The sequence below is a fragment of the Petaurus breviceps genome, unplaced genomic scaffold (genome assembly GCF_028583685.1).
Source record: "Petaurus breviceps papuanus isolate PSGF00001 unplaced genomic scaffold, PetGlider_PUasm1.0 90925, whole genome shotgun sequence".
In the NCBI taxonomy this organism is placed as follows: domain Eukaryota; kingdom Metazoa; phylum Chordata; class Mammalia; order Diprotodontia; family Petauridae; genus Petaurus; species Petaurus breviceps.
Genome location: NW_027187380.1, coordinates 35,897,772 through 35,908,232, shown reverse-complemented (window position 1 = coordinate 35,908,232; position 10,461 = coordinate 35,897,772). Strand labels below are relative to the sequence as shown.

The 10,461-nt window shown below is 39.6% G+C and overlaps 1 protein-coding gene across 2 annotated transcripts in view; it reads right to left on the bottom strand.

Annotated features, from left to right (window-relative positions):
* Window positions 1–1,421: 1,421 nt before the first annotated feature.
* The window catches only part of SHISA6 (shisa family member 6), a 599,047-nt gene continuing 590,007 nt past the window's right edge, over window positions 1,422–10,461 (bottom strand). For both annotated transcript variants that reach the window (XM_069076798.1, XM_069076797.1), the window contains exon 6: window positions 1,422–7,979. In XM_069076798.1, coding sequence (XP_068932899.1) covers window positions 7,426–7,979 — 554 coding nt within the window. In that variant the 3' untranslated portion in view covers window positions 1,422–7,425. The remainder of the gene's footprint in view (window positions 7,980–10,461) is intronic.

Sequence of the window (10,461 nt, the reverse complement as noted above, 5' to 3'; positions counted from 1 at the left end):
GATTGTTTCATTGATTGATTAACACTGGACAGCTGGGCACCAAATGGAATGAGAGGAAGAAAACAATATAGATTATTTTTGGAACATCCTATAGAGCTTTCAGTAACCTCAGATTTTTTTCTGAAATAAAAATCCATCTTTTTAATATCGATGTGTTGTTGAGACTAGTAAGCTGCAAATAATACATTCCTGAAGAAATCAAAAAGCAGTGTGACATCGTAGGCTTAGAGTCAGGAAGACCTGAATTCAAATCCAGCCTCAAACACTTACTAACCATGTGACTGGGCAAATCACTTAAACAGCTGTCTACTTCAGTGTCCTCTTTTGTATAATGGAGATAGTAATGCCTATCTCACAGGGTTGTTGGGAGGATAAAACGAAATAATACTTGTAAAGCTCTTTGCAACCTTTAGAGTGCTAACGTTACATTTATTATTGTATATTCCAATTGCCTCATTTTAATATGAGAAACCTGAAGGTCTAAAAGGGTGTGAGTTGCCTAAAGGTACATCAATAGTAAGTAGTAAATGTAGGATTTGAACCCATAACACATATAAGTCAAATGTAAGTCTCTTGACTTTCAGTCTAACATTTAAACATATTTAGAGATATATTATAGAGGCAGTTAAATGATTCTTTTATACATATACATGATTACTGTATAGAGCTCTGGGCCTGGAGTCAGGAAGACCTGAGTTCAAATTCAGTCTCAGACACTTAATAGATAGGTGAATGTGGGCAAGTTATATAATCCTGTTTACCTCAGTTTCTTCATCTGTAAAATGAACTGGAGAAGGAAGTGGCAAATCACTCCAGTATCTCTGCCAAGAAAGCCCCATATGGGGTCACAAAGAGTTGGACATAACTGAATGATAAGAGATACACAGTAGTTCAACCTTTTGTCTGTCTTAGATGAGGCCTGCCTAAATTCATACAATGAATCACACAAATGAGTCAGATTTTGTTTTTTTGGAGCCCAGGGTTATATGTCTAGTAAGTGTCTGAGTCCAGATTTGAATTCAAGTCCTTTTGACTCCAAGGCCTGTACACTAACTACTATGCCACTTAGTTACCCCATTGAGTCAGATTTTTGATGTAGACAATATGGCATAGTAGTTAGAGACTGAACCTTGAAGTCAGGTGGCTTGGATTTAAGTCCTGCCTCTGGCTATGTGATGTTAGACAAATAGATGCCTTTGGGTGCTCCAGACAACTCTTAAGACAGTAAGTTGCAGAGAAGGTGCCAACCTGTCTTGGTGGAAGAAGTTATTTCATCTGAGAGTTTCCTATATCAATGAAATTATAGGTCTAGTCTCTCTCCTTTTCTAGAGATATAAACTTTGTGTCTTCCTTTCAATACAGATCTAAAGAATATTCTTAAATAAGTGGTGTTTACTTCTTGTAGAGCTTTGGAGACAATGTTTTTGTTGAAACTGCTTTATTTTTAAATTCATAAATATTTGTTATTGACAAAAATGGAAAAATCCTTAAGACTCTAAATCTTACTAAACTGATATTTGTTTACAGTACATACAGAATGTGCTTTTACAGGTAAGTAGAACAATGAGAATTATACAGAGGAAACAGTAAGTGTACTGCTCATCTCGAAGCTTAATGATTAATCAAGAATCTGTGCCAAGTTACAGATATAAAGGTAATTTTTCATTGGTACCACCATATTATTAACATGAAATCCATAAATTGGGCTAATGAGTAAAAATGTTCATTAATCCCTCTTAGGAAATAGTGTACCCAAATTAAAATGTTAAAGTAAGAATTGCTTTTATTAGAGAATTTCTTACTACAAAATGTCTAGTTTAGTTATAGAACTATGGGTGTATCCACCATTAATGAAGGACATGAATGGGACATCCCCTTGGGGTGGCCCTTTGCAAAAGGAAATGGAGTTGAAGAGGGGAGGAATGACACAATTGAGAAGTGACAATTTCTCCTTATAAATGTTGACATTAAGGAGACACACAATGTTATTTTTGTCACTAGTAGAGGAATGATGGTGAATGTGAAGATTTACATGATGGTCTAGGTTATCTTGACTTTGATCCTGTCTTCTTGTCTCATCTCACAATCCTTTACTGGAGTGTCACCAGGAGGGATTAGAAAGGTACAAGGGCAGTAACAATTCCTTATGATACACAGAGGCTCAGCTGTGACTCCTTGTTCTCTTTCTCCAACTAGATCAGATTTAGTGTCCAGAGCTGTTTTCAAGGAGATGAATCTCATTGCTGTTTTTTTTTTTTAAACTTTTACAACACAAAAACTTGTTCTTTTCAGGAAGCTGTTCATCAAAGGATTTTGAAATGCCTTAGAGCTACCCTTAAGCACAAGATTTGTGGCCTCATGGAATGAATCACCTCATCCATTCCTCTCAATATCCCTCCTACTGTCAGCTGTCTCTCAGGTAAGATCTCCTTCTTCCAACAGCCTGGGCCACATTGAAAAAGGAAACAAATTCCTCAGGGCAGAAGCTCTGAATAGTTTGGGTGTTTCTGATATAGGCAAGTTTCTATGAAAATCAGCCTATTGAATCAAGCCTATTGAATGGTTAGATAGCTAAACATGCAGCTTCAAGATCCTGGCTGAGTGGGCCAAGAATATTGAGCCAACCGTACACCAGGTATGCCCTTGGTAGCTGAGAATTTCACTGTGAGTCAGACATAATGAGGCATGTACATCTCAGAAAGGAGAAATCTATACACCAGATGGTAGTAGGAACTGTTGTAAGGGCAAAGCAAGTTCAGGATGTAGATGAAAATCCAATGAGAGCCCAGAAACACTTCTCTTACCTAACTGATTTTCCAGCAGAACAATAGTCTACTTATAAAAGTAGCATTTGAACATTGAAAAATACCTCACTAAAACATGAGCTCCCTTGAAATACATTAAGGACAAGTTTTCAGGTTTAGTAGAAGATAAATAAATGATTTATTAATGTGGTCATGTGTATGTCAAAGGTAGACTCAGGTAATTTCGTGGGTTCAAGTTCTCACTTGTGCTTGATATGAATAATTATACAGTTGACTTGGAAAATAGAATGGGGAATTATCTCCTTGACTCTCATTTCTGGGAAATAAATGAAGCTTTCAGTTTTTGGAAACAAAGGGTAAATACCACCTGCAAGCAGAAGAGATCAAGTGATAATTCACATAAATTGCTTTTGTTAATTATTAAGTACTACTTAAATATATGGTATTATTATATTGTTATTAATAAGAGCAAAAGAGGGAGACAGCAAGTGTGACTGAGAGATCCCTGAGGAGCTAAGAGATGTGGCCAGAGCTGGGTATGACAGGAAAGAACCTGGAACCTCAGGGACAGCATCCATCAAAAGCAGGATCAGAGACAGGGCTGTGCTGACATCAATGACCCCTGGGTTCTAGCAGCCTCTCCCATTCTCCAAAATGTAGCCAGAAAGAGGTTCTGGGCTCCATGACATGGGGTGTTAGAGGAATACAAAAAGAATGAAAACTAACGAGCAAATGAGATTCCTTTCTAGATTCCAATTCTATCATCTTCATCTAGATTTCTGCTTTATAGAACTAGAGGCAAGAGGAAGGCTAGGGAGAAGGGGCCAGCACTACAGGGGAGAATGGCAGCAGTAGACAGTAGAGAATAGATGGAAAGACGAGTTTTTGGAGTGAGTAGAGGAGAGGAGAGAGCAGGGCTGGGAAAAAGGGAAAAAAAAGGAATGGAATTAAGATGAGAATAGAAGAGAAAGATAATAGGAAAGAATAAGAGGAGATTGTAAGCTGGTACTTTGGAAGTTTGTTCCATCATCTAAATGGCTAGAGAACATGGAGTTCTATCAATGGAAATATTTATATGTTTAAGGACTTCTTGATAAAGCTTTTTTGGGACCTGTAAATTTATAGGACCAGAAACCATGACAAAATTTAAGAGAACTCACTTTTAACAAGAATCACTTATTCTTTTAAGATCTAGGAGGAGAGAAAGAGGCAATGACAGAAGAAAAAAAGGAAGGTGCTTCAACTGCAGGCTCAAGTCCCTGCCAGTACCTAACACAGTACCTTGTATCTAGTAAGTGCATAATAAATATTTGTTAAATCAAATTGAATCTCCATCAGAACAATTTAGAGAGGAATAGAGACTGTTAGAGAACATAGAATTCATTTTCAAATATTCCCAAGAGAGAATGTCCTGCCAAAGATTATTAAGAGGATGTTGTACCGACTGACTTACTTAAGGAATGAGAAAAGCAAATTGGTGCATTAGTTGTTGGTTATGAATGATTGTGGAAGTTCATATATAGAAGACAGAGGAGAGCACTTGGCAGGGAAGAAGCCCTGCCTTTCTCTTTTCACTGATAAGTAGGTAAAGTTGGTTTGATTTGCTGGTATTGTGCTATAGGACTGTAACTAGCTTCTGACAGTGCTGCCCTCACTTCTAGTGTGGTCAACAGAATATTTCATGATCCTGTAATAGGTATATTTGGTTTCACTGAGCCCAATTCTCCCACTGGTGGCTTAGAGAACAAACTCAGATAAACCTGTGGGGACCAGCCCTCAAAAAGTTTACATGTTTGGTGGGGAAGAGGTCAGAAAGAAAATCTGTCCTTGTCTTAGCTCCTTGAAGTCATGTCATTCCCCATGGAGGGAAGCTAAGGAGAAAATGCCCCAGGCCAATTATTTGAAGAGTTTCTGTCCACATTGGAATGAGACTGGCTTGAGTGGTGAATCAGGAAGGTAAGAGGGGGGAGGTCATAGGATCATAGATTTAGCGCTGGAAGGGACCTTAGAGGTCATGTACTAAAACCCCTTCATTTGACAGAAGAGGAAACTGAGGCCCAGAACAGGCAGTGTGGCTCTATGGTGCAGTGGAATTGGAGTCATTAGAGGATGGGAGTTCAAACCGCAGCTCTGCCACCTATTATTTGTGTGACCTTGGGTAAGTCGCTTAGTGTTTCAGTGTTCGGTTTCCTTATCTGTAAAAAATGAGGAACTTGAATTCAATAGCCTTAAAGTTTGCTTCCTACTCTAAGTCTGTGGTCTGGGATCCAAATGATCTGTCTGAGGTCACATTGGTAGTAAGTGAAAGATGCAGCATTTGGAACCAGAAACAACATATTTTTTCCCACTATGCCTTACTGCTATTGATGGTAGTTTTCCCAAAGTTCGGACAAAAATTAGAGCTTTGGAATTCTTCAAATAAGTTGATTAAGCTGATTAATTTCAGTGTAATCTTTGAACTAGTGTGATGAAAAATTTACAAGGCTCCCATGGAAAAATTCTCTGGCCTCTGAAGGCACCACATCAACGTGGGAGATATTTTACTTCCATGATGAGGAAAAGATACCCTATTTAAAGATCATTTCATTTGGAGCCTTTTTTTTTTGATGGAGATAATAAGGATCATTGCCTCTATAACATTATGTCCTTACACTGTACTGCAACAGGTTGGTAGAAATGCTAGAGTGGCTGGAGCAGTGGGAACAATTGGGCCACTAACTGAGAGTTTTCATTCTGGATACTTTTTTCTTAAGACCTTGGATAGGAAGCTAATGGAACTGCAGTGAGACCATGGCCCTAAGTATGATGGAGATGCCCTTCCCTCCTAAAGTGAAAATAGACTGACATGCCCTCGTTTTAGTAGTTGGCCTCAGGCTAGTTAATTGCCTGTGCTCTCCAGAGGATGAAACCACAGAGCAGTATACATGTGAACATATATTTACTTTCTCTGGCTGGGTCACGGCCGCAGCAGATGGTCCAGTAGTAACTCAGGGCTAAAATCTAAGGACTTGATTTGAATAGAAGTGCCATCCCTGTGATGCGTTTATATAGCTAGATATCTGTAAGGGCTGTTGGTCTTCCCCTCACTCCTCCCCCAACACCTGGCCCCCCTCCCCCACCCTAATGCTTCTCAATTCTCTGACTTAAGAAGTAGAAAAAAGTTGCAAAGTAGCCTAGAATAACCAGGTTGGTAAAGGGTCCTGAAATAAAACATAAAATAAAGTAAAATCCCATTGTTAGAGTAAAAAAAAATCCTGTCTCTTTAATCCAGACCAGAGATTATGTCTAGAAGCTGTCAGTATGTGAATTGAGTGACTAGGTTTGGAGCTGACAGAACAGAGAAGGGAAGGCAAGCAGGGAAAAGAAGTCCTGAAAAGGACAAAAATGTGGAGGATACTGGGGGGCTTGTCTCTGGCCAAAAGAGAAGAATGGGGCTTACAAGGGTAAGGCAGAAGATCAGGTTGCTTTATGGAAGGGGCAGTGTTGTCTAAAGATAATTTTCTGGTTGGGGCCTGAGTTGCCCTCTCAGAGGGCTAAAACATAGACTGCATCTGAAACAGTCCAGTCTGACATGAAAAGAGTTTAGAAAAGGGGGCCTTGAATGATAGGAATGATAACTCCCCCTACAGAACATGGCCATCACAGTGGGTCTCCCCAGAGCCTGACAGGCATCGATAGGAAGTCAGGCTGGGTTCTGGGGAGAGGAAATAGGCCTGTATGGAGAGTTGTAGTCTGGGTTTAGGGCTCTGATCTTAGGGTTCCTGGAGAAGATTCTGAGGCTATCTGGCTCTCTGGCATGAATTCTCTATACACCAAGGCCAAGGTTTCCTTCTTTATAGGGATTCACTTCATCACCACTTCAGGAAAACTCTTGAGCTCCTGATTTAGAGGACCATGAGAATTCAGGTTCACAGAGAACAGACCAGAAGGAAAGGGGTACCGAGGGGGTGTAGAGTATGCTGGAATAAATGAGGCATGGCTAGGTAAGTTTCCCTAAGTCAGAGTTTCTGTTAAGGAACACAAGAAATGATGGAAACCCATCTGCTCTCAGGCTTATGTGAGAGTAAAGTCTGGGAGCACTCTGATGAAGGGCAAGGAAGTTATCTTTGTGCTTATGGACACAGCAGCTCCACTGCTCAGGTGAGCAGGCAGTTTTTAGGCACTAGAAGATTTCCATGATGTAGTTCTAGTTAAATGAATGAGACCACATTGCCAACCTGACCACATACCCTGGTCAGCCCAGCCTGGGAAGGGAGAGTATTAGTGAGGAGAGAGTCTTTAGTAGCTGAACCCCTATTGAGAAAGTTATGTGGGAACAAGTGATGAGGCTCAGAACTATCTCTTTTCCTCACAAATTATTGATTCCACTTGAAAATGTGAGAGAGATACTTTTAGATGTGTAAGACAGAGTGAGTCAATACCAGGAGGCTTGGGCTGTACTCCTAGGAGGGGGTATGGCTTTCTGTTGCAGAAGCAGCCCAACTGGCCCCCATCCCTCCCTTGAATATTTTCTATAATTATCCACTTGTGGATAAGGTAGGAGAAGGTGGAATTACAAGGGCCAGAAGATTCTCTATCCTGCCCAGTCCCCAAGGCCCTTTTAGGGAAGACAATCTCTCCTAGCTACCTCCACCCAGCCTATTCCTGGCTCTGACCCTGGTCACACAGTCACTTCAGTCTTGCTGGCTGTGTGGTAATGGGTGTGTTGTCCAGGGATGTAATGCAGCTGTTCCACTGTGTTGTGTCTCCGAGTTGCAAAGGCATGGCGCTTGGCTGCGGTCTGACTCTGACCTAGGGTGTTGTAGGAGTTATTGGAGGCACTAGGATGGGAATGCATCTTGGTCATGTGGTAGCGGTCCAGCACAGGTGTAGAGACAAAGACATCCATGTTTGACATGGCACGAGACAGAGCCTGCTCTGGGAAGGCTGTCCTCTCTGGGGACAGCAGTGGGTCCTGGGAATGTAGGCGTTCAGCTGACAACAGCTGCTCATCAGACAGGATCCTATCATAGGACATGCTGAACTCCTCTGGCATCACTCTTTCAGGAGACAGAACTCTGTCTTGGGACATGGCTCGTATTGGGCGGCGAGGCCGCTCACGTGGTGGGGGCTTCTGCTGTGACATCTGGATGACATTGAGAGGAAGTGTGCCCCGTGCAGCCAGATCAGGGAGGTGGCGCCTCCTCATGTAGTATTCATCAGCTTCTTTGTCAGCTGTAGGGAAGAGACAAGTGGAATAATGGGGGTGAGGTAGAGTACTGAACTATCAAATCCATTCAGGGATAAAGGGTTAAGTAGAGAGTAAGCTCCACAATAGCACAATACCACTTCAACCCCAATCCCTATAATAAAATTATTTATTTCAGAGCTAGAAGGAATTTTAGAATTTCCTTAGTCTGATTCCCTTAATTTTACAAAAGAAACTGAGGTCCAGAGAAATGAGGAGATAAGTTTAATATTACATTGTCAACTAGTACCAGAATTCAGGCTAAGATTGAAATCTCTTGATTCCCAGACTGATACAGTATCCTAGCCCTGAGATCCTCTTCCTTCTACCACTATCAGAGCAGTCAAAACTTCACAGTAAGTACATGAAACTTGGCAGGCAGCTGCCAATTGTAGAACCAATCTTATACTGCTGAAATAAAACCAGACTACAATCCAACACTTTCTCTTAACACAGCCTATACACTACCCTCCCAACACATATATTATTCATGTACATGCAATTTAAACAAATTCAATAAGCATTTATTGAGTGCTACTGTGTGCCAAGTACACAGACATCTACCGTATGTCTCACTCTATAAATGCATAACAGAGCATACCCTATCATCAGACTGAGTCCATGTGGTTAGGGGGTCATCTCAATGCTCTCAACAAGAGTTAAAAAACAAAATCTCTCCAGACTCCCTTACCCAAAGCTGGAGGATATTTCTACTTTCTTAAATTTCTCATTATATTTTTCCAGGAATTCCCTGGCCTGTGCTTAGCATAGAGTGGGCACGTTACACGTATTTGTCAACTGATTTATTGACTTCTTTTCGCTTATACTCTCAATAATATCCTAGTTATTTCTATGCATGATTTTCTATACCCAAAGGCAGAAATTAGATTGCAAAAAACAAGACAGTCAAATAAACTCTTTGAGAATGTGGTCTGTGTCATATCTTTTAAAAATATATTTAAAATTATATTTTCCCAAATTATATGCAAAAATAATTTTTAACATTTGTTAAACAAATTTTGACCTTCCATCCCACCCACCTACCAACCATCCCACATTGAGAAAGGAAGCAATTTGACATTGGTTATACATATGCAGTCTTGTAAAACATATTTCCATATGAGTCATATTGTGAAGGAAAACATAGCCAAAAAAAAAAAAAAACCTAAAAAAGAGAAAGTTAAAAAAGGAGCATGTTTCCACTGCATTCAGACTCTTCCAGTTCTTTCTCTGGAGGTGGATAACATTTGTCATAATAGCTCCTTCAGAATTATCTTGGATCATTATATTGATAAGAGAATAGCTAAGTCATTCAGATGATCATGGTATACTAGAGTTGTTACTGTATACAATGTTATGGTTCTTCTCATCTCACTTTGCATCATTTCATGTAAGTTTTTCCAGGATTTTCTGAGAGCATACTGCTTGTCATTTCTTATAATATTATAGTATTCCATCACAATCATATACAATTCAGCCATTGTTCAGCTACTTCCCAGTTGATGGGCATCCCCTCAATTTCCAATTCTTTGCCATCCTTTTCATTTATATTTTAGAGCTCTTTGGGATAGAGTCCTAGTAATATTGCTGGGTCAAGAGGTATACAGGGTTTTATACCCTTTGGGCATAGTTCCAAATTGTTCTTCAGAATGGCTAAATCCACAATTCCCCTGACAGTGCATTAGTGTCTTGACATTACTGTTTCCTCCAATATTTGTCATTTTCTTTTTCATATTGTCATATTAGACAATCTAATAGGTATAAGGTGAAACCTCAGACTTATTTTGATGTACATTCTCTAAACAATAGTGATTTAGAGAATTTTTTTTCATATGACTAGAGATAGTTTCAATGATTTCATCTGAAAACAGGTGGTTTGTATCCTTTGACCATTTATCAATTGGGGAATAGCTCTTATTTTTATAAATTTGAACTGTTCTTTATATATTTGAAAAATGAGACCTTTATCAGAAAAATTTGCTGTAAATTTTTTTCACAGCTATGATTATTGTTTATTTCTCTCCATCCTATCCCCCCATTTATCCTTTTCTCTCTCTCTCTCTCAAAAATGTTTTGCTTCTGACTACTGCCTTCCCCAATCCACCCTCCCTTTTATCAGCACACCCCTTCACTTATCCCCTTCCTTGCCTGCTTTCCTGTAGGGTGAGATAGATTTCTTTTTTTTTTTTCAAATGCTTTATTGACTTCTGATTTACATCATTCATATCCACCAGATTTTGAGTTAGGAATTTTCTCCCCATTTCTCCCCTACCCAACCCCCAAAATAGCAGTCCCACAGAATATCCCCTCCTTCAATCTGCTCTCTCCCATATTTTCTCCCATACCCCTTTTGACTTTTGCAGTGGATCTCTATGCCCCAATGCCTGTATAGCTTATTTCCCAATTACATGTAAAATAGTATATATATATATATATATATATATATATATATATATATATATATATATA